This window comes from Mangifera indica, chromosome 7 (assembly GCF_011075055.1).
Source record: "Mangifera indica cultivar Alphonso chromosome 7, CATAS_Mindica_2.1, whole genome shotgun sequence".
In the NCBI taxonomy this organism is placed as follows: domain Eukaryota; kingdom Viridiplantae; phylum Streptophyta; class Magnoliopsida; order Sapindales; family Anacardiaceae; genus Mangifera; species Mangifera indica.
The window spans coordinates 19,555,461-19,580,967 of NC_058143.1; the positions used below are offsets into that span (position 1 = coordinate 19,555,461).

Consider the following 25,507-nt stretch of genomic DNA (forward strand, 5'->3'; position numbering starts at 1 on the left):
TCTCATCTGAATAAACAGACGGTGAACTTTTTCTTTTCCAGCGTTCTGTTCCTTGAATAGTGTTCATTCTATCCTGGCTGCATGTGCAATGGTCTTGGATAACAAATGGTTGGCCAGCTTGATGAAGCAAAAGATAACAGACAAATAACCATCTGTTCATGCCTGTAAATCACTTTCCTGTTGTTTCAGGTATGTATGTTTTACACCTGGTTAAGGGTCTTGTTGCTTTGGATTCTTCTTGATTTGACACTGACATGATATCCTGCTGTTTGCTTCATTATTAAGTCCACATCTCTAGTATCCTTCATCAGGAATATTTGCAAACTGTAGGTATTTACCTAGATGTTGGATATTCAAGTAAACTTACCCATTCCTGTTTTTTCCTGATGAGGATTGGTAATAACTGTGATATGATCTCCAGCATATAGCTTAATATAGAACCTCTCACTGATCAGTGATAATTCACATATCTAATTAAATTAGAAGAATCGCGTCATATACCAGACAATGTTACTTGGCCTTAACCCAGTGGAGTTTGGGTCTTTTTCAATCCAACCGATGGTTAGATTAGTGAATTGATTGAGAAAACATTAGAACAATGATCAATTTCCTTATCATATATGACTGAATGAAAATGAAGCTCAATTGCAAAATGAGTTTTCCAACTAGATCAGGATCATGTTGGCCACTGCACTGGGTCTAGATCGGTTGAATAGTTTCGGATTTTATAGTTGTTACAGGGTCAAATAACAAAGTCAAAATTTTTTAACCTGCGATGGCGGTAAGGATTATTTGCAACCCGCGTTTAAAATGATTACAGTTTGAAGATAAGATTACGTATGCCTCAAAGCTCTCGTTCTCTCACCCTTAAACAACTGTAATACAAGTCAGCAAGTGTCCGCATCGCATGCAACTCCTGTTGCATATTTACGATGCCACTTGTTGTACATCCTATTGCCGAGTAAACCACGCTGACGCCCAACTCGCCAAAAGCTTGCATGCTCACACCCAAAGCACGATTTCGCGGCGCTTCTGCTCTTGCGAAAGCTTCTCTATGCCCACCTAAGACATGGTGGACCATTGCCTGGATCTGTTCACGCCGGGGCCTGTATTGAAATCAAATTGGGCTAACAAAAGCATTGATTCCAACAAGTAATTTTGTCATATTTACCTTGTATGGACAGTAGCTGTTCAATTATTCGCATGCCTAGTTGAATTATTTGTGAGGTGAGTTGCTGCATGGTCCAAAAGCCTAATTGTCTTGAATTCTTTAATTGTGAACTCTGTCTGTGGTGCTTCTTCAGAAGGGTTCTGTATTGATTGTGGCTCTGCCATTGGACCAGAAACTTAGACGTTACATCAGCCATTTTGATTCAATTCCTAGTTAACCAACAAAAGAACAAAAGGCCACACAGGACTGTTTAATCGGTTTGATGAAATAGTTAGTAATGAAGACTTTTGCTTTCTGTTTTCTGATACAAATCTTTGTTTTCTTATTCTCATCGAGGAGTCTTTCTCTCTCAGAATATTGCAATCAAATGTCAAGATCCTCAAGGCACTTTACCAGTCTACACTGCATGCCCGGCCCCCAGGTTTATTTCATCATAAACTAATCTAACTCTTCTTTCTATTGATACGAAATTCTCCGTGATTTTTGATGATTACAACAAGGCTCGAGGATTTGTTGTATAAATTTTCGAGTTCTACATGAAAGGTCAGAAAAAGTTGGCGACTGAAACACTATTTTTATCAGCAAAAGTTGCCCAGTTCTCAAGACTGCGTAGTGGGACACTGCTCAAAAGAAAAGTGGGCATAGAATAGAAGCATCCAAAGTAACAACCCACATAAAAACCTAGCCTGCTAAAAAAAATTACCCCTTTATTCTAAATCTAAACTGTGCATAAGAAAATTTTTATTGTAAAATTATCAAGGCCTTTGAAAAACTCTTACTAGTTAAGTGAAAAATGGGGAAAACATATGAATTGATTCCATTCACAAGAGCTTTTTCACCCTTTTTGCTCCGTGAATAATGCCTTATGCATGTCTGGTCTTCTCTTTCCCAATCCAGCTCTGCATATCACCAAATTCTATCAAACTTTGAATACACACCATAACCCCACAAAGTTTATCACATAAAACGTGAAATGAACTAATCAAAACAATAGTAAATGAGAATTTTTTAAAAATAAAATGCATTTAGGGGAAAATGTAAGCCTTAGTTATAACGTAATTTGAACGACTGGACCCATAAACAAGCATGGCTGGCTCTAAATTCAACTTTTTCTTTCTTTCTTTCTTTGGTTTGTTTGAGTCTTTGTTGTGTTATGTTCTGTCAAGTGATTGATGCCAGGCTAGCATCTTTTCTATGATTGAGGTGGGAACCACTCCGGCCTCTCTGCCCTGTCAGCCCACATGCGGTCTCAATATCCCATGCACTCTCTTCTCTTATTTTATTCTCCATGCCCCGCAGTTTCACCCACTCTTCATGCTATCTTCTCCGTCAGATTACGTGTCCAAATGGGTACTCAGCCACCCAACTTCAGCACATCGCTGCACCAAAATTCCATGCCTTCACATGGGCTCTCTTCTTTGTCCTCACCCACTTCACTCATTTTGTTCTTACACAAATGAAATCTTAACAGATGTAAACAACAGAGTTTGAAAAGCCATTGGTTAAGATAAGACTTAACAGTACAAAATTACAAACACAAAACGCAAACTTCTCTATTAATGGAGGGCCGTTTCAAACAAATTTGTAGGCAATAGAGGTCAATTGCCGATAATTAGTGGCAATTAATTTTTTTTTATTATTATAATATTATCTTATTATTTTCTTTGCACTTATCATGTTTGATTTGCATGGAAAGCTGTCATTTCCAATAGTGTTTGTTATATTATTACTTGCTTGCCATATAATAATTTATTTCCAATAAAAAAAGATTTTAGTTTTTGTGTCATTTATATATAATTAATGCTCATAATACACATACTTACACAGACCTGTTTACTTCTTCCTCTTCTTCTTCTTCTTTTCTTCTTCCGTTCTCTGTTGCAGTCTCTTTTGGTTGGAGTTTTGAGATTCAGTGACTCTTCTTGTCTTTTTAATAACTGTTGCAGAAGTCGTGACTCATGAAGATGCCAGTAAGTACGTTTTTTTTAATTTCTGGGTTGAATTTTCATTTAATTTCTCGTTCTTATTTGTTGATAAATCGGGTATTTTTATTACTTGATTGCTTGAATTTTGTCTCTTCAATTTTTTAACTATGTATCTGATATCTTTGGTGGGATTATCAGTTTTTGGTGAAACTCAATCTTCATATTCTTAACTGTTTGTTTCATAATTTAATATCATAATTAGTTTCAGTTAAAAATATTGCTTGATGTGGATGCTGTAGGGATAGAATGAGTTTTTGTGATTTTTCTTTTGGTTTTCTATTATTTTTTAAAGTTTTGTTGAGTTCTGGAAATTTGTATTGTTTTGCTTTTCGTCCTCTGAATAGAGTTTGGCTTTCACTGGAATCTAAAAACTTTTTCTCTTTTCAAGTGGCTGTTTGTTTCGGGCATTATTTTGGTAAGCTTTTGGAGTTAACAAATCATAGTTTAACTTATTATGCTGCCTTGTTTCTTCTAGCAAAATTAATGCTTCCCTTTTCATTTGCTCTTTTTTGTATTTACAACTTCAGTTTTGCTTCATTTAGTACATTGTCATATGATAATTCCTCTGTTTCTACTGATGAACTGAGATTGTGTCTGTTTATAATTTTAATAAGAATGGATTGGCTTGTGTTTTTGCTTCATTTCAGGTGGCATTGTTCTTGCTGCTGGCATTGTGCAATGCTGTTAAAGTTAGCGGTGAAGAAAGTGATGGACAGTGCGATTATAACTTGATATTAGAACCAAGACCTCACAGTGTGTCAATTCTAGAGTTTGGCGCTGTTGGTGATGGAAAAACATTGAATACTCTTGCCTTTCAGAATGCCATTTTCTATCTCAAGTCCTTTGCTGATAAGGGTGGCGCTCAGCTATATGTGCCGCCTGGGAGGTGGCTCACTGGAAGTTTCAATCTCACCAGCCACCTCACTCTTTTCTTGGAAAAGGGTGCCATCATCCTGGGATCTCAGGTTGTTTCTGCATCATCATGAAAATCATTGCACTAAATTACTTTTAACATTACAAAACCAATTGGACTTATTTGGTTGGCTCGTAATTGTAGGACCCCTCACACTGGGATGTTGTGGATCCACTACCCTCCTATGGTCGAGGGATCGAGCTTCCTGGACAAAGATATAGAAGTTTGATAAATGGTTATATGTTGCGTGATGTGGTAATAACAGGTAGGTTTGCTATTAATTTTCTTCTGTTTGATCACTGTTTTCTCAATTGTAATTTGTTGCTAAAATTCACACATGAACAATCTAGGTGACAACGGAACCATTGACGGCCAAGGCTCAGTTTGGTGGGATTGGTTCAAATCCCATAACTTGAAATACAGTCGTCCCCATATTGTGGAATTTATATCATCAGAACATGTTGTAGTTTCAAATCTTACTTTTCTAAATGCCCCTGCATATAACATCCACCCAATCTACTGCAGGTATTACTTACAGAAGCAATACTTCTGTACTCATTTGATATTTAACTGACTTTTTAATTGATTGAAGAGAATTGAATTACTCACAACTCTATGTGTTGCAGTAATGTGCTCATCCAAAATATATCAGTTTATGCTCCGCCAGAATCCCCTTATACAGTCGGTATAGTCCCAGGTATGCAAAAATTATTCAACTACCATTTTCATAAATAAAGATGTCATTTTATTGTTTTTGGTCTCTACTTTCTGAGTTTTTTCTTAAAGCAGAACTATAATCACAGAAGAAGATATTTTTTGCATACAAAAGAAAATTTGCTTTTGAAATGTTCCTGATGTTTTGGATGGTCATACTATTTAAAATTTAGACCAAAAGTCGATGAAAAACAAAAGTTACTGTTGGAAAAATTTTAGCAGTCTTTATTTTTTAAGTATGGTGAATTAGTAGTTTGGTGCTGAGATCTTTATACTAAGCTTCAAATTGGGTGGAGTTGAACTGTCCCCACATTCCCTTGTTTCCAAAATATGTAACCTATGATTTCACTTGTTTATATGCATTCTGCCTAACTCATTTGTGTTTGTTGGAAGATGTTGTTGTCTAATGTTAACATAAGTTTATCGTGGCTGTCAGATTCTTCTGATAATGTCTGCATTGAGGACTGCAGCATTGCCATGGGGCATGATGCTATTTCTCTTAAGAGTGGTTGGGACGAGTACGGAATTGCCTATGCTAGACCTGCCACAGATGTACATATAAGAAAGGTCCATCTTCAATCATCTTCAGGTTCTGCTATTGCTTTTGGTAGTGAAATGTCTGGTGGCATTTCTAATGTATTGGTGGAGAAGGTCCACCTTTACAACTCATTCAATGGCATTGAGTTCAGAACAACCAAAGGTAGAGGTGGTTATATTCAAGAGATTATCATATCAGATGTTGATTTACAAAACATTCACATGGCGTTTGGTGCCAGCAGTCTTTGTGGGTCCCATCCTGACGACAACTTTGATCCGAATGCTCTTCCAGTTCTTGATCAAATCACCTTGCAAGATATCATTGGAAAAAACATTACAATAGCAGGAAACTTCACAGGAATACAAGAATCTCCCTTAACCAATATATGTTTATCCAATATTTCCTTATCAATCAACTCTGCCTCTTCCAAATTCTGGTCATGTTCATATGTTTATGGATTCTCAGAGTCGGTGTCCCCGCAACCGTGCCCTGACCTTGAAACCTCAATTTCTTCCTCTTCAACTTGCTTTTCTCTCGTAAATTCTTACGGTAGAGCCTCAGTATTATGATTACCATTCTTCATATTAAAATCCCACTTAAAAAAAAAAAAATCACTTCCTTCTACCATTTACCATCTCAAAAACTTAGGCCAGATTCTTTGCAATAAGACACTGTCTAGAATACTTGTTTCTTCATCATCCCATATTCTCATTTTCACATGTTTCACCATCTGCAGATTACATGTACAGCTTCATATCTTCATTCATGTCTAAGGAAATTTTTGGTAGTGACTGCGCAATCCACATAAAAAGGACTTGCATATTATTGTTATTTTTCTCTGTTTCATATGGGTATTTAAATTGAAATCCTTCATTGTTTATAAGGCTTAATGCAGAATAATTTCCAGTATAAAGTCTTTTATTTGATGTGAATTGACATGTTGGGTTGAAATGGTAGATTGAAATATTCTAAGTCATTTGCCTGGAAATAAGAAAAAATTTAGATATCATTGTGTCTTGATTTTATATGTTTTTGCCTCTGCCAGTGTGTTTGAATTCAAGCTAAAGATTCAAGAAGAAATATTATTTTTTAAGTTGGATTTGATCATACACTAATACAACGAATTGATTACGGCATTTTGTGGTCACCCTTCTATGAAGATTCGCCGTATTTTCTTTGCTTTAAAGGGACGTGATCTTTTTTATCAGTCTAATACTTAACCAAATTATGTACGTATAATTTTAAGTATTTAATTAAATATTAATGTGATATATTATAAATAATTTAAAAATAAAATAATATTTAATTAAATATTCAAAACTAAATATAAATAACATTATTTATATTTAGTAATCATATGATTTTACTCTTGTAAATAGAGACGGATTCAATTTAAATTGTTTGAGCTTGGATCACTATTTGGCTTGACTTGAGGCCTAATTTTTTTTTTTTTCGATTGATTTTTTGGATTTGAATATTTTTTCTTTTTATGTGATTTTTTTTTTTCTGAGTTAAACTTAATTGCAATTAATTACTTCAAATCTGAACTAAGCCTTTATTTGAGTTTGGCTCAATTTGAAGTTGCTCCTACTCCTGCATTCAAATGGTTTACTGGGTAATAATCATGTACTCCTCAAGGCTTGGGAAAAGTAAGAAAGATTGAATAAATTAAAAATAATAAAAGAACATATGATAATACGGAGGGTATTGTAAGTTTGTAATCTTTAAAAGGTAAAGTAATCAATGTTTGGGTTTCTTTGTCGCTATCTAAACTACTTGGGTGCATTGTGTTTTCCCCAAACCTTGAGGGGGGATATATAATTAAAAAAATTTGGTTCAATTAAGGGTTGTATTCAAATCGAGCTAGATCAATTCGAATCTATCTCTTAATTTGAATAAATTGATTTCAAACTAAAACTTTAATTTAGTAATTCAGATCAAAATCAATTTATTTATTTAACTATTAACATTCATCTTCTTAATAATACTATTTAAAACATGCCGGTAATCTACTAATAATACTTTATGCCCATTCAAATAAATTTACGCTCAGGACTAGACAAAATGTGATTGGATAACTAAACGATTGTCTACTTTTAACTCTTGGGCCTAATAAGCCCATTTAAATCCCGGACCATTTCAAGTATTTGGGCCGAACCTCTGTAGGCTCGTAGGCAAATATTGGCCAATTAATACAAGAGAACCCTCCGCGGCTCCTTCTTCAGGTCCCGAGAAACTCGCCCGCGGCCCCCCGAAGATGAAAGTGTTTAACGATCTTTCGATAATACATTAAATTACACGGCCGCCGCTGGAACTTGATATTTGTTTTCTCGCCAGTGTCGTTTGGACTCACACTCGTCAAGTTTTTTGTTTCTCTCACTAGTACGTTACGTTCTTTCGCCTTCGCTACAATTTCTCTCTATTTATCTTTAATTTTGGTTCACAAATCTTTGAATTTTTGTTCTGGAATAAGACTTGAGAAGTGCTGAGAAGAAAAAAAAGAATGTATAAAAAGAAGCAACGTAGGGATATGGAGACAAAGGAGGAAGAGATAGACTTCAGGAAAATTATGAAAGACATACAGTTTCTGGGTAATTTTTTTTTTCAACTTATGTTTCAACTTAATTTCTTCTTTTTTCCCCTTTAATTATGAAGATATATGTATGTGGATTATAAAAATATTGTTATGATGTGTGTCTTGTTGATCCTTAGAATTCGTCTGTGTTTTCTTGAAGGAAGTTAATTTTATTAAAGAACTATGTTGTTATAGGATGGAAAATTGTTTCTCTGATGTAGCAGTACTTGTTGATTCTAGTGGAAACTGTTTGTATTAGATTTTTAATTCAAAACCTCCTGGGTTGAGGAGAGAAAGATACATTTTCGAAATTGAATTTAAATTGCGGACTGATATATGTGAATTATTCTTAGAATTCGTTTGTGTTTTCTTGAAGGAAGTTTGTTTTATTGGGAAGTACTTAATAGGAGCGTCGTTATTGGTCCTAATGTGCTTGAAGGGAATTAATTTTGCTTTTGAAGCATTATCAAATTAAGACTTGTGTGTGGGAAAAATTGGTTGATCTAATGCTACCACTTCACGATATGTCTGCTTGATGAGTGGAAATGTCATAGCAGAAAGATTTTAATGAGAGTGAAGAATGAAATTTATGAAAGAACTTATGTTGTTATAGGATGGAAAATTGTTTCTTTGACGTAGCAGTACTTGAAGCACTTCTGTCGGGTTCATTTGCATCAGCTTGCTTGAATCTCATGCGCCAGAATTTGTCATTGGTGTTGTTTCTGTTTTCTTTTTTTTTTTTAAATCTTGTCTTAGAGATCTAGTTGTAGTATCAGTCTTTGGAGCTTGCAATTAGACTTTGATAACCATGATTTGATTACAAGGATGGAAAGGAATGATTTATTTTTGAGAAAGAGAGGATTTGTACTACATTGTATTTCTTGTGAGCTACTGTAATCAATTTCATCCCTTGCTTGTGCTTGTTCTTTTCAATTATTTTCAGTTATTCCCACTACACAGTCAATGCATTACTGCAAGTTCATAGTTTTTTGTTAACTTTAATAACTGCCGGCATCACAGGTTCCTCGCACATGACATGGAAAGAGAGGAAAGAACTCGAGAACAGAAGGGTTGTATCTTTAGGTGGAAAGGTAAGAACTCGCAAAGCATGCAGCTTTGAGGATAGTTAACTTTTCTTTCATGCCTATATGCAATTAAATTTCTTACTGAATATTTCATTTATGCTTGCTCCTTATATAGCCTCCTAAGAAGCAGAGACTGCCATTAAGTGTAGCTCGAGTACCCATGAAGAGACAAAAGGAAAGAGAACTGAAGTTGCAAGAAGAGGTGATTGATTTCTCCACCCTTCTAATGGTTTGGTACAAAATTTGATGCACTTGTACTGATGACTCTGGTTTTTAGAGAGCAATTCTTGGACGATTTGGAGGGAAGTTTTCTGGCCCCAAAAAACCAATGGAGAAGCGCAGGCCTGAGGATAGGGTGCTTAAGTCAACTGAAGGTCGTTTTAGAAATGGTGTACTCAATGTGAAGCATTTGTTACACAGAACCCCTTCAAGAAACAGTGATCCTGGCACACCTATGGGTGGCAAAGGGAAAAAAATGAGTAAGAAGCGCCATGGTAAGAAGAAAGGCGGTAAGAAGAAGCACCATTGAGAGCACATCAAATGTGCTGGGGATTCAAATACAGAAAACATGGCTTATTGGAGACAAAGTAAGATAGTTTCACTGGAGTAAAAGATTTTGATAGTTTCAATTTTGTTGTGTTAGTCATTTCGATCTATATTTGATTGTGTTTACTTTGATGTTTGATTAAGCTTTCATACAATATGAAGTACCTCTAACGATGAATCAGAATATGATCATCTACTGAAATACTTGAACACACACTGAATTCTTCATTAACAAATTACAGCCACTGGAATCATGGCTTTGTTTACTTTTATTCCTGTAAGAATCAGGTCTTCTTTCCCCCACTCGAAATGTCTACTCATATATTAGTAACATCTATTATATTATATCTTGGAGGCATCGGCTGTAACCCGGCTCAATGCAACGGCTGTCTTGGAACCAGATGGATGACCCAAATGTTTGCAGATGAACTCACCGACTGACAGGAGCTTTGTCAGATCCACGTTGGTTTGTACACCGAGCCCGTGAAGCATATATATCACATCTTCAGTAGCTACATTCCCAGAAGCGCCTTTTGCATATGGACACCCACCTAAACCCGCAACAGAGGAATCCACAATGCTAATCCCCATCTGTGGTGATAAATCAGGAGGTAATGAAATTGACATCAGTTTGACGAGAACAAAACATGATGCGCTAGCCACTAACTAATTCAATGATTTAAAATCCGGATCGGACCTATCTATTGGGCCAGGATTGCCCCCAAAACCATGATTAACAATTGGACCAGAATCTCTCACAGTTCGTGGTTTGGTGACATCAATACACAAAATTGAAATTTTTTAGAAGTAATATCAACTATTGTTTTTTAAATTTAATCTATCTTTTATAAGGAAAATGGGTAAACATTTCATCCATTATATAATGTGTGTCATCACACTAAAACTAAACAATTTGGATTATATATTTAATAATTAATTATATAGTATTAATTTGGATATTATTTTTAACATTTATTTAAATAATTCATTGATTTGATTACCGTGAACCAATTTGATTACTACCTAAGGTAAATCTAAATCATTGACTTCACTAGGTCAATGTGCAGTCCCACTCTAAAGGCCAAGGGACTATTTTCCACCCAAGTTTAAGTGCTATCTCAATGTCTCACCCATGAGATTTGAAATTTAAAAGTCTCACCTATCTGTTAAAAATTTCAGTTAGAGTTATAGATAAAACTGTTATTTAATAAAAAAACTAAAGTTTTATTACGTTTACCTCTCTCAGCTTAAAAATCTCACAATGCCTCCCCACCTGAAGTTTGAAAAATCAAAATTTTTCTCCTAAGATTTGCAAATCGTCATTTGAGACAGCGAACTTCACCATCTCTAGTGACGTTGGCTCTCCCTCCCAGTTTAACTCTCTGTGTTGATCACTTTCCAGCCACCGACGAAACCCATCTCCTCCAACAAAGATAAAATTGTCTTCGTCGGAGGAGATGGGCTTTGCTAGTGGCTGGGAAGTGATTGACAGAGAGAGTTAAGTTAGAAGGGAGAGCCAATGTCATCAAAGACGGTTATCTCCGACGACAATTTGCAAAACCTAGGGGAAAAATTTTGATTTTTCAAACTTTAGATGAGGGTAATTGTGAGATTTTTAAGTTGAAGGGAGGCAAACGTAATAAAACTTTTTATTTTTAAAATTTTTTATTAAATAACTATTTTATCTTTAACTATAACTAAGATTTTTAATAGATGGATGAGTAATTTAGATTTTCAAACTTTATCGATGTGACATTAAGATAACACCTAAACTTGGGGATGAAATAGTCATTTGGCCCACTCTAAAAGCATAAAAACATTGACCCAATATATGATTAAATCCAAAGTGAAAAAGATCATGGCTTCATCTATGAGAAATCTGGGCAAACGTAAATGAACCTTTACTGATACTTAGGCTATCACCATTAGATAGGTACTATTATGGCTTACTTGAAGTGATATTAAAATGTTGGAAAGAGATTGTCCATAGGTGTCGTGGAAGTGAACAGCAAGCTTCTCAACAGGAACAACAGCCATAACAGCTTCGAGCATCGGAACAACAGTACCTGAGCCAAAGAAAAAGAAGGAAAACAGAAATGCGATTAAAAACAAAACTCCATAATTTCGAGAACCCATTCATCACAAAGAAAAAATTTTCACGTCTGATACTGTATAGGTGTAGTCCACCTCCTCCCTGTTTCCTCTCCCCACCAAAGCAAGAGGTAAAGGCTAGTTTTCAATAAAAGAGAATTCCGAGAATAATTTGACACTAGTCACATTCTTATTTAATGCGAAAGAGATATTGCCAAGAAAAACAAAAGAGGCAGTTTAGAAAATTACCCGGTGTACCAACTCCAATTGTATCACCAAGGGAGATCTCAAAGCAACCCATATCATGAAGTGCTTTTGCCACATATGCCACTTTGGATGGAGGAATCTCTCCTTCCACTGGACATCCGACAACACAAGATACATACCTAAAAGATTTCAATCATTGTTCAGCGTCTCAGACACAGAAAAATTGATAAAGAATATGCTCTTCTAACAACTTTTCACCATATATATGGTGGTTCCCATACAATGGAACAATTTAAACGCGAATTATACCAAACATAGGGTCAGCAAGAAAAGTTATTGTAAAGGCAGAATCAAACCATACAAAACTTGAGAGAATGGTCCTCAGCTTAAAGAGTTCTCGCTAATAGTTCATACAAGTACATGAAATATCCCTGGAAAGGAGAGAGGAACCGATGGGTGGCTGGAGGTAGGACAAAGAAGGCTAGAAAAGAGGGAAAAGTAAAAGCACATACCCACGAACGGGTATTGAGAGTTCTTTAGCCGCTTGAGTAACTGCACGATAACGAGTTAGACTCTCCTCAATGCTGCAATTAATGTTTGACTTTGAAAATGCCTCAGAAGCTGATGCAAAAACTGCAATTTCCTTAGCACCAGCTGCAACAGCAGCTTGAAAGCCCTAGAAATTGAGTCACAAGGTCAGAAAATTTCCAGACTTGCATAGCACTGTCATATGGATTTCTAGAGAATATAAACTGACTTTCATATTAGGGGTGAGAACGGGCAATCTAGCTCCCTCCAAATTGCGAACTCCCTCCATTACATCCTTTGCATCTGCTAACTGTCAAAAGAGTAAAAGAACAGACGCAACACCGGTTATAAATAATTTACAATGGGGATAAAAATGGAGCTCTTACTCCCATCAAACAAGAAATAGTTTTCAACAACTGTAGTCTCAAAAGATTCAATTTGAATGAATGAGGCACTTAAACAGTCAACAATAAAGAAATATTCTAAAAAATATATGCAGGAATTATACAGAAACATATAGAAATGGAAATAAGAGAGTAGATTTTAAGAACGACAGTTTAACCAGGGAAAATCTTTTCATCCATCAATAAGTTGTACAATGAGAGTGCATTGTTCCATGGAAGAGACAAAATGAAAGAAAGAAGGTCATATATCAACCTAGAACAGGAATTAAGATTACCTGAGGAACCCATTTTGGAGATACAAAACTTGTAGCCTCGACAACAGACAACCCACAAGACACTAGCCTATGAATCAGTTCCACCTTTACAGAGGTAGGTACAGTAGCCTTCTCATTTTGCAACCCATCCCTAGCACCCACTTCTACTATCTTTACAAACCTTGGTATGCCCTTCCAAAACTGATTCATCCAAAACGAGATCATAATAAGAACCCCTAATATTGAAAAAGTAAATTTAACATTTACAACCAAAAATAAACAGAAAAGAGGGAAACAAGACATTCAGCCACGGAACAAATTGCATCACCCAGTACTGAGAAAAACAATGACTAACTCAGAAATCACCTTACTAATTGGAGAACAAACCTCATATAATTTAAGACAAATAATAATACTTCAATATTATTATAGTTAATAAATTACCTTATTTGTTATATTTCGTATGTCTTTGTCATTACACTTGGAATTGTACTTCTCATGAGTGTTTCCAAACATCATATGATTTCTTCCCAAGCTTTTTGTCCTTCGATAGAAAGTTTCACCCTGGGACATGTCTCTGGTATGCCTTTGCCATGGGAATGCCTCCCATGTATATTCATCATGATCTTCACTGCAAATGACAGAAGTATCATTAATTACCAACAAATTCAACTGGTAAAATGGTGATGATTTGCAACAAACATAGCAATCCAGAGGTGATAACTCATAGATATAAGAGGCAAATACGAGGTTGAGCCACTACAAGATAAAAGGATTTGGCAAAACTGCAGAAAGCAATCATGATCTTCAAGTATAATTACAACATAAATTGATTGAAACTTTTTCTTTCATTTGGATAACCTAGAATAACCTAAAATCTTCAAAAAGAGAAAAATCTCTAGCCATTTTGCCAGACAGGTGGCTCTGAAAAATCTTCCCAGGCCTTGTTGACTGTGGTAATAAGAGCAAAAGCAAAGAACAAGCTTAACAACCGAATGTCTCCACAAGTCACTTACTACAACTTACCCAAACCAAAGGTAATAAACCTTTAAACATCAACAAGGTGTCTACTGCACAAATAGCTACACTGATATGTCGCATACAATTTTACTAGTGAAGCCACCCCACATTGTCAGAAAAAAAAGAATGTAAAGATTTCAGGATGGCTCACTCACTCATAATGATTGGAGGTGCTGCAACTCATTCCTTCAATCCAGCAATTTCCCATTCCCATTTCCTCCCCACTAGGCCGGCAAGCAGTAGCCGAAAACCTCTGAATCCTATCAATAGTCCTCATACTAGGCAACTTATCAAAACCAAGCGGCTCCTCCATACTCGACATGGTTGTTGAAAGATACGCTGCAACATGAACAAGACATAATCACACACAACCACCACAAACGGATGTAAAAAGATAGAATGACAACAAGCATAACAAAGAACTCACACACAATCATATAAATCAAAAGCACCAAATTCCATTTCCAGCATAATTAACCAATCAATAACTCAAAAAATCAACAATTGTCATAGAAAACTAGGCAATTTAAAAAAAAAAAAAACAGAACAAACAAGTTAATTTCAAACTGATATTCTAGTTAACTTTTTCTTCTTTTCCCTCGGTTTCTCGGCAACCAAACAAAACAGAGGAAATATCAACCAAAATCGAACATTAAAAATGTTGAAAAAGAGAAGAAAACGAACCGAGGTGAGGAGATGGTTAGGGTTTCTGAGAATAGAAAAGGAGTTAAAATAGGAAGGTTAGATAGACAGATGAAAAAGGAGGAAACGTGAAGGAGTAGTTGTAGGTGTCAAAGAGAGTTTTTTTTTTTTTTTTTTTGGGGTTATTTTTGCGTAATAATTTAAATCGAATATTATTATTATTATTATCATAATATTAAAATGTGATAATATTTAATTCTGACTGGAATTGAATGAATCGCCTGGAGAATAACGAATGATAGTGGTGGTAGGTAGGTAGTTTTCAGTTGGCGGTTCGGACCCTTTCTCTGGGACCAAGTAACCTCTCATTGGTGGACTATTTTTCATGGCGTTAATTATTTTGTTTCCTAATATAATGAATGCGTGCCACTTGTATTTTAATAATATTTATATATTATTGTCAGAATTATTCATGGAAGCATCAACCACCAAAAGTACCTTCTGGGATTGGGTAGGAAGATTCGGTATAAATGAAAATCACATGTATTTGAAGGTGTAGTAAAAATTAGTACAGTATTTTATTGTACAAATACATAAGTAGAAGTGATGAGGTTACAAATAAACTTAGACCTAAATCTAGGTAGTTTAGATTTGAAAATTAATTTAATTTTGATTTAATTTTGTTTGAATTTATTTAGTCAAATTTGAATAGACATGTCATTAAATAAATTAATTATATTTTAAACAGAGTTTAATTTAGTTCAGTTAATTGATCAAATAGATATTTTAATTTAGTTTGAATTTAAATTTTATTTCAATTCAAATTATATCATTAAAATAATATTGTTTAGTTATTATTAAAAGAAAATAAAATTATTTTATAATTATTATATAAAATAATACTTTTTTTAATATGGCATGAACTTAGATTATAAATCTAAATTATAAATTCAAAACTAAATTAAACTTAATTTATCTTTAATTTTGATTCAAGAGCCCAAATCATCTAATTTTTCAATTAAATTACACCTGAATTAGATTTATCAGACTTCATCCATTTATATCCACTCTTAACGGCAAGATGGAGCCGAAAAAATTCTAAAATTTCTGAAAGATTTACACGTGTCAAATGTGTGTGTGTGTGTGTGTTAAATTAACGTGCCAAACTGGCTAGTTTTGTGCGGTGGGTTGGTAGGTTAGCGTGGCTACTATTACTACAGAGAAGGGTGCGTGAGGTGTCGGTTTCATGTTCGGTCAAGTGGTTGGTATGGGCCGCGATGTTGTACCTGTTAAAAAATCTCCTCTTTTAACTAATCATGTAATGCCACGTGTATGGTCAAAATCCTATTAATTTCCTTTCGTTAATACGAGAATAAAATAAAAACTGAACGGCCATTGGAAGCAACGAAAATTGACAAAAAGATGTGCATGGTTGATATTAAATCCCAAAGGAGAAGCATTCAATTCAAAGGACAGCCTTTCTTTGACCTTCTCAATGCTTGAAAGCTTCAAAGTTAACGACGACCATCCATCGAATACACGACAAATATGTGTTCTCGTACATAAAAATATTTTAATATAAAAATTGTGCATGCTTAATGTACAAGGAAGGAGGAACTCAAATGAAAGTACAATATCTGGCAACTAGACTTTGGAGGGGTTTAAATCAAATGGAATGTCAATAACAGTGAATTTAAACTTAGTTTAAATCTAAATTAATTAATTTAAAATTTAATTTAATTCACTTGAATTAATTGTTTAATAACATTAGAGAAAAAGGTTGTTAAAAAATATATAATTTCGGAGAATAAGAAAAATTGTCAATAAAACGAGATTGGGTGTAACAATACTGGTAAGACATTGATCTCAAGGTAGCTCAGATTCCATTCACCCATATTGATAGTCAGATTATAAAATGAATTTTTTTATAATTATGAATTTGAATGAACAATTATACAAATATAAATTGTGTTCATCTAAGATTTATTGTAATTAAAAAAAGTAAAGAACTAAGTGCAAGGTTTGATTTGATCTCAGTTATTTGAACTCAAATGAAATAAATTAAATTTGAGTTAAGAATTGTACTCGTTTTCATTAAACGAGTAGAGTTAAATTGATTAAAATATTTAAGTTCAAATCAATTTAAATTGATTTCAAACCTAAACTTATTTAGATTTTTAGTTGATTATTTAGATTTGAACCAATATTGAGTTAGGGGTTGTTCGAGTTATGCTAGAATAAAATCCAATTAGATTGAGTGAGACTTTTAAAAACACTCAAAACTAAGGCCTCAGTGGTCTGCCCACAAAAAAGATGGAAGCCCAACATTCAGCCCAATGCCAAGCCCAATAGGAAATTCAAAAGCAGACCGAAACAAGATCATAAGACAACCTAAACAAGAGCGCAGCGCGCCACCTCTCTTGTTCTCTTCATTCGCCTCCCACAACGCTGTCTACTCTATCGTTCTTCAGGTTAGTCCCCGCGTATATATTCACTGCAAATATCTAAAGATAATGTCAATTCACAGTTATATGTTTGTCAAAGTTGGTTGCTTTAACTGAATGTCAAAGCTGACAAGTAAAAAGTGGGATGCTTTTTTCCTTTATTGAGTTGCTTGAACCACGGGAAGGGTTATACTTATTTAGTTTATATGTTTGTGCTTATTTAGTTTATTATTATAATTCAGGATTATGGCGTCGTCAAATATTAGAGATATTTTAACTTCATTCAGTCCTTCTTTGGACTATTTTGCCATATGTGCTGGAGATGCTCGAATCAAGGTACTTATTATAATTTTTTTTCTTTTTTATTGTTTGTTTGTTTGCTTTTTGTTAGATAATGGTCGGGTTTGAGTAACTTTTGATTTTGCTTTGGCTGTTACTAGATATGGGATACTTTGAAGGGCCAGGTCCAAACTGAATTTGCAGACATCGCATCAACTGAAATGTCTAGTTTGTACGCTAATAAACCGGAAAGAGGACATCTTTCCGTTGATTATACATGTATGAAGTGGCTGGCTTTGGACAGAAAGGTTGATTTCAATGAAAATGATGATTTTCTTTGTGCTTGTATATTTTATCTTTATTTTTGGAAGTAATTTTTTGTAAAAACTGGTCATGATTGCAGAAAAAAAGAAAGCTTGGGAGTTCCTTGTTAGTGTTAGGAACTGGTAGTGGGAGTGTTTTAGCTCTTGATGTGGCTGCTGGTCAGTTAAAATGGAGAATAAGCGACTGTCATCCTGGGTGAGTTACTTGTTGAACCAATTATTAATCGATAACGGTGGGTGGGTTGGCTGTAAATATTGGCTCTAGATATTTATAGTGGCTTCAAAGGGGTTTGAAAATCTTTCAAGACTTGAAATTTCATGGGAATTTTGTGAACTAGACATGTAGGGAAAATGAAGAGTTCTTGTTGAACCACCATCAAGTATCACAATGCACTTATTTGTTTTTAAAAGTTAATTTAATTGTGACATGTAGGTAAAGTGAAGACTTCTTGTTGAATCACCATCAAGTGTTGCAAAGCACTTTTTTTTTATGGAAAAAGGTTAATTTTCTTGTGAGCTAGGAAGAGGCTACAGGGTCCTGTGTTTTTTGCATTTTTTTAAACTGGATGCCACGTGTAGTTGATAATGCTATGTCAAGTCTGATTTCCTAGCCAGAAAGGGACAATGTTAGTGGATGTATGTCATGTATGTAATCTTAACATGTATTTTTAGATCTCTTCATCAATCTCATTTTGTTTTCCTGTTCTATCTCATGCACAGGGGTGTTAGTGCTGTTTCCTTTGCTGCCCATGGTTCATGCATTTACAGTGCGGGTGCTGATGGAATGATTTGTGAGATTGATTCACTGACAGGAAATCTGTTAGAGAAGTTCAGGGCTTCCACAAAGGGAATATCTTGTATGGCTGTTTCTCCTGGTATGTATCCTTCATGGTTTTTGCTGTGTTATTTCTTTATGTCCACATTGTTTTTTCATGCCTTGGGATTGTTTCTCTGGCTGAATTAATTATCTTGGGGAGCATCCTGTCCAGAATTATGGAGTTCTGCAATTGGAGGTGTTGTCTGTTATATATGTAATTGAATCAAAAAATAATGTCTCAGTTTGAGCCATAGTAAGGTGCTGGCTAATGCTCAAGTTTTAGAGATGCCATCTGGGCCTCTTTGAGGCCACTTCAGACAAATATTTGTTAATGTTAGAGTGAAAAAACACACCAGCAAAGTAGAAGGAATTTGGTTGTGTAGAGATTTGATTGTTTGAAAACTGTTGCTGGGATTCCATGGGAGAAATATTAGAGTTAACTTTGCATTACCCCTGGAATTTTAAATAGTTGGAGAGAAACTTTCTTTAATAATATTTTTAAGCTCACTGGTTTCTGCTCCCTATTTTTATGAGTTTCACTCAGTCACGTTGGTTTTTCCCTTTTTTTTTAATGATGCCATTTTACTTGGTGGCTGGTTCTCGATGGCAGATGGCAAGATGTTAGCTACTGCTGCTGGACAATTGAAGACTTTTAACTGTTCTGACCACAAAAAGACACAGAAGTTTTCTGGCCATCCTGTGAGTTAAATTTGAATTTTGTGTTTTGTTTATTCAATTTTATAGTGTTTTTTGGTCTGCATCTCATCATGCTTTTTCTGTTTATGCTCTTATTAAAATAATTTTTTATACTATATTTTATAGGGAGCAGTTCGCTTTATGATGTTTACTGAAGATGGGAAATATATCCTCTCATCTGCTGTTGGAGAAAGATATATTGCACTCTGGAGAACTGATGGTGGAAAAAAACAGTCAGCTAGCTGTGTTCTTTCGATGGAACACCCAGCTGTTTTCATTGATGGCAAGTGCATTGATAGTGGGGAAGTTGATGATGCAGGTCTATATGTTTTGGCTATCTCAGAAACTGGTGTTTGCTATTTTTGGTATGGTCATAATATTGATGAGTTACGCAATACCAAGGCCACAAAAATTTCAATTTCCTCTGAAGATATTCTCTCTCAAAATCAGAAAGGTGCATTTCCTGCAATTTTTGCTGCAAAATTACAAGGCATTGCCAAGCCAGCTTCTGCACATGCATTTGTTGCACATGGCTTGCTAGTGAAGCCATCATTTCAGAAGATTGTAGTGCATTCTGGGACAGATTTAAGTTTGCATGGTTCTCAGGATGGTGTTCTCCTGCCAATGAGCCAGTCTGTCATCAAATCTAAGAAGGGGCTAGATGTACGGAATAGAGGTAAGGCCTGACCATGAGTAATCTTTTCACATCTCTGCTCACTTTCTAGATCACATGGTTCAAGATTTTGACCATTGTCAACCTTTTTCTATAAACCATAAAACCCTCTACTTATCAGAAAAATAAGGAAAAATAATCAATTTTTTTCATTACTTTTTAGTTTTTTTAATGTCAATGTGATGTTGAATTATTTATACTTGAATCCATCTAGTTTGACAAACTGTCTTCTGTTGGATGTACATTTTGGACTACTTTCCCATTAAGACATGCAAATATATGTTGAACGGTCAAAATTAATGTCAAGCTTTTGGTGTGGTTGAAAAGTTTCTAATTAATTTTTAATCTGGTGGATCCTTATAGAAAAGCTCTCTATTCGGATCATTTCTTGATAATTCACAGTTATTTGATCCTAAAGGCTTAAGATTGGCATGAAAATTCTTCTGCAATCAGTATGGACACTTAATGGATACTGGTTCAATATCATTGGTCCATTTTCAAATTATTGTCCTGCATATGGGTTCTTACCCCAAAGTCTTTTTACCTCCTCTGGTCTACTTAAATGTTCAATCTTAATTTGCATTCTCGGTTTTTCATGGGTTTCTGATTACTACTTTCCTGATTCAACAGTCACAGCATTGGACCGTGCGTACGCGGAGGACGCTGTACTTCCACTTCCAAAGATTTTAGATGTTCATGAAAAGAAGAATAGACATCAAACTTTGATTACTGACCCAGGTGAGGTAATGGCTGATTCACTTGACAGCAAAAGTCAACCAAAGTTTGTGGAGAGCAAAGGTAGGTTTATGTCCAATTATTAGTTTGCCTAATTTTATCTATGGGAGATGTGTCTGTGTCTCTGTGATATTGGCTAATTAAGAAATTTTAGAATTTAGATGTCTACAGGGTTCAAGGTTTGAGATTTGGTGAGGGTTTCAAAGATATTTGTTAGATGGTGAAAGTTCAAATGTGAAACAAATACTTTGAATACAGATCTACTCTAATTTTAAACATTAATGTGAGCTGTAACTGTACCTTTCAATTGTAAAAGGAAGAAATTTAGAAGAAAAATGGTGCAGAGTAAGAGAAAAGAGAGAAAATACTATGCATCAAATAAAATTAATTAATCCAAGTAGTCTAGCCTAAAAATATTAAAATCGCTTTAGTATCTTTAAGCTTCTTTAACTCTTAAACATGCCATGTAATATAATGTATGGTTGAGGGGTTGGGGTTATATGGCATTGTACATAGCTTGAGATAATGGAAAATCTATGCTTTGCCTTTCCAAAGTGGAAGATTCACAAGTGATGTGACAAAGATAGGACATGGCATATGAGATGCAAGGAGTACTAATATATCAAGTTGTGTTCTCACTAACCTATAGCCATTATTTAAGATTGACTACTTTCATTTTAAAGCTGAATGCTGCAAAAAAACATTTATGGTACTTACTGATACTATACATTTATGATTCTTTTGTGCAGGTGACACTGTAGAAATGGAAACAGAGTCTGAAATTATTTGCATGGAGGACAGACTGAGATCCTTAGGAATACTCAGTGGCAAAGATGATCCTAGATTGAACTTAGCACTTAAATCAACACTGTTTAATGGTATTGACCTTGAATCTAATATACCTGAAAAGAAGGTTAGTCTTCTTGTGATATGAAATAAGTTTATTGTTGCATGTGTGACTTTTGTGATTCAACATCAGCTAGTATCAGTGACTTTATTTTCTTTTATATCAGATGAGAGTTGCTGTTTTGTCAATGTCACCTAGCAATGCATGCGAATTACTGGAAGTCTTGGTTAACATGTGGCAATCTAGGTTTGATGCCCAACCTTTTACATTAGTATACACAAGTGTTGGGAACTCTAAACTTTTGCTTTTTTTTTTTTTTTCCCTATTTTATGATGGATGCAGCAGGCTAATGAGTGAATGAATTTAAAAATAATGACTCATAATTGTGAATTAATCTTTGGCCAAGCATGAAACTGTTATTGCTTTTGTATATTCTAGATGGAATGTTTTTCTCCATTTGTGAATTTTAATCATTTTATTTGGGGAAATCCTTGTTGCAGCAATTATACCATAGTTATGAGTAAAGTGACTGAAATTTGAAGCTATATGTGTTGAACAGGTCAGATAGGGGAAAACATATTCTTCAATGGATATACAGTATATTGGTGAATCATAGTCATCATGTCTTGTCTCAGAAATCATTAAACCCGATGATTAATTCCTTATACAAGGTAATGTGGAAGAAAACTTCTTAATATTCACTCGTGCATTTAGATGTGTTATCTAAATTTTCAATATTTTAAACAACTCGTCACCCCTGATAGATATTCTTTGGGGCAATTCTAAGCTTTACTGATTGATCACTAGTAAGAAGACCATATTTTCAGTTGCAGTTATTCTGTGGAAGATTCAAATAATGTTTTTCTTCTTCCAGATTACCAAATCCAGAGAGGCGTCATTTCAACCTTTGCTTCAATTATCAGGACGTTTGCAACTTATAATGGCACAGGTTTATATAATATTGTCATTTTGATTTGACATTGTTGTGCAAGTATGTTTATTTATAATTTGCTGGTTTTAATTTACTGTGTTCTAAAAGATTGACAAAGCAACTGGAGACAAAAGTCAAATCCTGGCACATGATGACCGAATAGATGAAAGTGAAGATGAGGATGAAGATGTGGAAGAACTTCTTTATGGGGAACTAGATAATGAATCCCAAATAAGTAGAAGTAGTGATGAAGATGACTAAACTGCATGTTACTACAAGGGGTATATATATTCTTTTATAAGTTGATATCTTTGCTTTGTGTATTGCTTATTGTGGAACTTGAATCTTTTAGTTGAAAATGATTGGGTAAACATGCACTTGTTAAATTGTGATTATTGGAGGTTTTATAGTTAACCTATTACAGGATGTTGCTAGCTCAGTTTGCATAAATTGGATAGACTACTTAACTGAAAATTACAGTTTTATTTTGAATTTTACGTTCTGTTGGTTGCCACAGTCCATGCTTTGATTTTTTTTCTTTCTTTGCTACTTGTTGGCCCAGTTAACATCAGAATTTACTGCACTTTACTGCTTGATTTAATGTTCCACTTAAAACTTTCTATTGAGCAATCAGACTTCCCTGGCTTATGGCTTGTTTTCTGCTTCACAGTTCAAATGCTTCATATGGTTGTGCCCCTTACGCGGGTCCAAGGCTGAAAGGCTTAATCTGACAATGGCCAGCCGTTGGTCATTTTGCACCAGCTTGTTGACTTATTCTTGGTGCTGCAATTTTGGTAACTTTAAGCTTTCCATGGTCCAGCCTCACCAGGGTCTTGTCCCATTCCTCTTTATTCTTAAAAATTGTATCCCTCCTTTTCTTGTCCACTACCTTTTATGGGTCGTGCTCATGGGGTGAGAATTCTTCTTTTCTTCAGGATGATTATCAGAAGTTGAGATGTAACATGAAGAGATATAGATATATTTTTTTGTCTTAAATTTGTCATCTCATTGCCGAAAGTTTTACCCTCAAAACGCAAGGACGGGTATGTGAGAGTTATTTTGTTATAAGATATATAAGCCAATTATTTTTTGCCATTTTATTTAGCCACCTGCAGTTGTATGTGTTGTGCTTATGTGCAGTTGCTTATACACTTGAAAGCCAGTTAAGTTGGGTTGCTGCACATGCACTTATTAATGAGAGGACTATATAAAATGGTGGAATAAAATTTAGATTTTGATTATTAATTACAAGATTATAAAGCTCATTTAAGTCTTTCGCTGTAGTCCCATATCTGTACCTGTTCCATGCGTACAGTTTTTGCTTCGGATTTGGTCAGTTTATGGAATGCTATAATTGAGATCTTTTCTCTTAAGTTGTGTTCCTGAAACTGCATTCACCTGTTTGGAATTAAAATTTTTGCAGTAATTTAATATTTTTATAAGGCCAAAGGACTATTTCCTACTTAAACTATATTGAATTTTCAAAGTTTCTTTTGTTAACTTTGAAAATCTCATTTATCCACTTATGAATGTTTAAATCTGTTAATTTTAAGGGTAAAATTGTTATTTTATATTTAATATTAAAAATAAACTTAAATATGATTTGATTTCTCTCCCTAAATTTATAAAACTAACTTTTCTCTCTTAAGTCAAGTTTGAAAAGATCACATTTCCCCCCTTAGGGTTTAGTTTCCAAACTTATTCACTTTCTCCGGCGCCATCGTTGGCCGTCTCTCTCTCCCGACAGTTTATTTTCCACCGACGGCCTGTCTCAATCCACCCTAACTCATCTGGCGTCGAGAGACGTTGTTTGGAAAGAGAAATTGTCTTCCTATCGATCTCGTCTTCGTCGTTGGGGAAGACAATTTCTCTTCTCAGACTTCGATCTCGTCTTTGTCTTTTGGGAAGACGATTTCTCTCGGCGTTGGATGGGTTGGGGTGGAGTTGAGGCTTGTTGTTGGTGGAAGAGAAACCGTTGGGAGGGAGAGATAATCGGCGATGACGCTGGAGAAAATGAACGAGTTTTGAAACTAAACCCTAGGGGGGGAATGCGATCTTTTTAAACTTAGTTTAGGGAATAAAATATTAGTTTTTAAACTTTTAGGAGGGAAAATGAGATTAAATTTTCAGAGGTTAAGGTTTCGTTAAATTTAACCAGTCATGGGTAGGTAAATGGTATTTTCAAAATTAATGGGGAGAATTTAGCATAGTTTGGGTGGGAAATATCCTTTGGCCTTTTTATAACATCCACCAATGCCAATGCATAAATTCATAATATATGTGGTATTTGGTTCATTTTTGTACTGGAATCTTGATTTAGTGCTTGCATCGATGTGAATCCAAAAGAAGGTGAAAGAAATGCTGTTTGAAAATTCAGGGACGGGAAACACTCAATTTTTAGTATCTTTTAGTTTTGTTGTACGGGTCTGGTTGATACTTAAGCATGGGCTATGGTGGTGCTAAACTGCTATTTATGAAGCTTCTTTTACCTTGAAGCAAATCAGGGTCTTTAGAATATTATTACACCATTATTTAATTCACTCTTGTCAACATCCTACTCTTGATCTGTTCATTATTGTTTTAGAATTTGGAATCCACCATTAGGATTTACCAATCATGGTTATTTTTCCTGTGTAATCAACACTGTTTCTCCTGAGGCAGAGTTGTTTTGTCTTTTGACTAGATCAAGAATCTTTTTATGTTCATAGGAAAAATATGTTATTCATTAGGCACTGCTACAAAACAAGGTTCTTGATCCATATTGTTTTTGCAAGTGCCTTGTGAACATGTTTTCATTAATATTTTGTATCCAGCTTTTATTCTATTGCATCTGTTTGAAATATCTGGAAATTTGTGTGATGCTTTGTTTCCTTGAAGGTTTTTATATACTAACAAAGATTGTTGATGTGAAAACTTAATAGAGGAAAATGATCGAAAGGAGAAAAGAAGTTTCGGGCATTACTTGTTTGAGAAGAGAACACCAACTTTGTTTTGGGAAGGTATTTTAGAAAACATTATTATCTTTAGGGAATCTTTTGACATGACAGAAGGAAGGAGATATAGGTGATATATATCTCAAGGACGTTAAA

At 34.8% G+C, this 25,507-nt stretch overlaps 4 protein-coding genes across 8 annotated transcripts; 3 read left to right on the top strand and 1 right to left on the bottom strand.

Moving 5' to 3' along the window:
- Positions 1 to 41: 41 nt before the first annotated feature.
- Positions 42 to 6,330, top strand: LOC123220519 (probable polygalacturonase). Of its 4 annotated transcripts, XM_044642765.1 has the most exons (8): positions 42 to 189; positions 1,525 to 1,592; positions 3,056 to 3,141; positions 3,804 to 4,121; positions 4,214 to 4,334; positions 4,420 to 4,594; positions 4,696 to 4,766; positions 5,220 to 6,330. In XM_044642765.1, the coding sequence occupies exons 3-8, from the start codon at positions 3,130 to 3,132 to the stop codon at positions 5,888 to 5,890; spliced, it is 1,368 nt and encodes a 455-aa protein (XP_044498700.1). In that variant the 5' UTR covers positions 42 to 189; positions 1,525 to 1,592; positions 3,056 to 3,129; the 3' UTR covers positions 5,891 to 6,330. The 4 variants fall into 4 exon arrangements, with proteins under 4 accessions (XP_044498700.1, XP_044498701.1, XP_044498702.1 ...); XM_044642766.1 differs by lacking the exon at positions 1,525 to 1,592; XM_044642767.1 differs by lacking the exon at positions 42 to 189 and having other exon boundaries at positions 1,490 to 1,592.
- A 1,197-nt stretch (positions 6,331 to 7,527) lies between these two features.
- Positions 7,528 to 9,793, top strand: LOC123221051. Its single transcript, XM_044643723.1, has 5 exons — positions 7,528 to 7,703; positions 7,795 to 7,912; positions 8,917 to 8,987; positions 9,097 to 9,183; positions 9,259 to 9,793. Exons 2-5 carry the CDS (start codon positions 7,825 to 7,827, stop codon positions 9,508 to 9,510), a joined length of 498 nt encoding a protein of 165 aa, XP_044499658.1. The 5' UTR covers positions 7,528 to 7,703; positions 7,795 to 7,824; the 3' UTR covers positions 9,511 to 9,793.
- LOC123221050 (hydroxymethylglutaryl-CoA lyase, mitochondrial-like) lies at positions 9,730 to 14,869 on the bottom strand. 2 transcript variants are annotated; one of them, XM_044643721.1, is made up of 9 exons: positions 14,716 to 14,869; positions 14,187 to 14,370; positions 13,456 to 13,642; positions 13,033 to 13,212; positions 12,583 to 12,663; positions 12,338 to 12,501; positions 11,868 to 12,004; positions 11,478 to 11,593; positions 9,730 to 10,118 (listed from the first exon to the last, which is right to left on the bottom strand). In XM_044643721.1, the coding sequence occupies exons 2-9, from the start codon at positions 14,351 to 14,353 to the stop codon at positions 9,870 to 9,872; spliced, it is 1,281 nt and encodes a 426-aa protein (XP_044499656.1). In that variant the 5' UTR covers positions 14,354 to 14,370; positions 14,716 to 14,869; the 3' UTR covers positions 9,730 to 9,869. The 2 variants fall into 2 exon arrangements, with proteins under 2 accessions (XP_044499656.1, XP_044499655.1); XM_044643720.1 differs by lacking the exon at positions 14,716 to 14,869 and adding an exon at positions 14,459 to 14,483.
- Positions 14,870 to 17,067: 2,198 nt separating this feature from the next.
- On the top strand, positions 17,068 to 23,513 carry LOC123221931 (WD repeat-containing protein 43). The gene is made up of 14 exons (XM_044644917.1): positions 17,068 to 17,144; positions 17,360 to 17,453; positions 17,558 to 17,704; positions 17,800 to 17,915; positions 18,440 to 18,594; positions 19,147 to 19,235; positions 19,359 to 19,908; positions 20,536 to 20,703; positions 21,390 to 21,553; positions 21,654 to 21,733; positions 22,047 to 22,158; positions 22,362 to 22,436; positions 22,527 to 22,699; positions 23,089 to 23,513. Exons 2-13 carry the CDS (start codon positions 17,364 to 17,366, stop codon positions 22,677 to 22,679), a joined length of 1,899 nt encoding a protein of 632 aa, XP_044500852.1. The 5' UTR covers positions 17,068 to 17,144; positions 17,360 to 17,363; the 3' UTR covers positions 22,680 to 22,699; positions 23,089 to 23,513.
- The last annotated feature ends 1,994 nt before the right edge of the window (positions 23,514 to 25,507 follow it).

Bases quoted from the DNA above. Each gene is read 5' to 3' on its own strand.
- LOC123220519 (XM_044642765.1), top strand. The intron at 4,335-4,419 runs GTAGGTTTGCTA...TGAACAATCTAG, and splicing joins GCGTGATGTGGTAATAACAG to GTGACAACGGAACCATTGAC. The intron at 4,595-4,695 runs GTATTACTTACA...TATGTGTTGCAG, and splicing joins ATCCACCCAATCTACTGCAG to TAATGTGCTCATCCAAAATA.
- LOC123221051 (XM_044643723.1), top strand. From the start codon at position 7,825: ATGTATAAAAAGAAGCAACGTAGGGATATGGAGACAAAGGAGGAAGAG. The intron at 7,913-8,916 runs GTAATTTTTTTT...CCGGCATCACAG, and splicing joins GAAAGACATACAGTTTCTGG to GTTCCTCGCACATGACATGG. The intron at 8,988-9,096 runs GTAAGAACTCGC...CTCCTTATATAG, and splicing joins TTGTATCTTTAGGTGGAAAG to CCTCCTAAGAAGCAGAGACT.
- LOC123221050 (XM_044643720.1), bottom strand. The intron at 12,005-12,337 runs GTATGTGCTTTT...GAAATCTTTTAG, and splicing joins CTCTCAATACCCGTTCGTGG to GTATGTATCTTGTGTTGTCG. The intron at 10,119-11,477 runs GTAAGCCATAAT...TTATCACCACAG, and splicing joins ACATTTTAATATCACTTCAA to ATGGGGATTAGCATTGTGGA.
- LOC123221931 (XM_044644917.1), top strand. From the start codon at position 17,364: ATGGCGTCGTCAAATATTAGAGATATTTTAACTTCATTCAGTCCTTCT. The intron at 17,454-17,557 runs GTACTTATTATA...GGCTGTTACTAG, and splicing joins CTGGAGATGCTCGAATCAAG to ATATGGGATACTTTGAAGGG. The intron at 22,159-22,361 runs GTAATGTGGAAG...TTCTTCTTCCAG, and splicing joins TGATTAATTCCTTATACAAG to ATTACCAAATCCAGAGAGGC.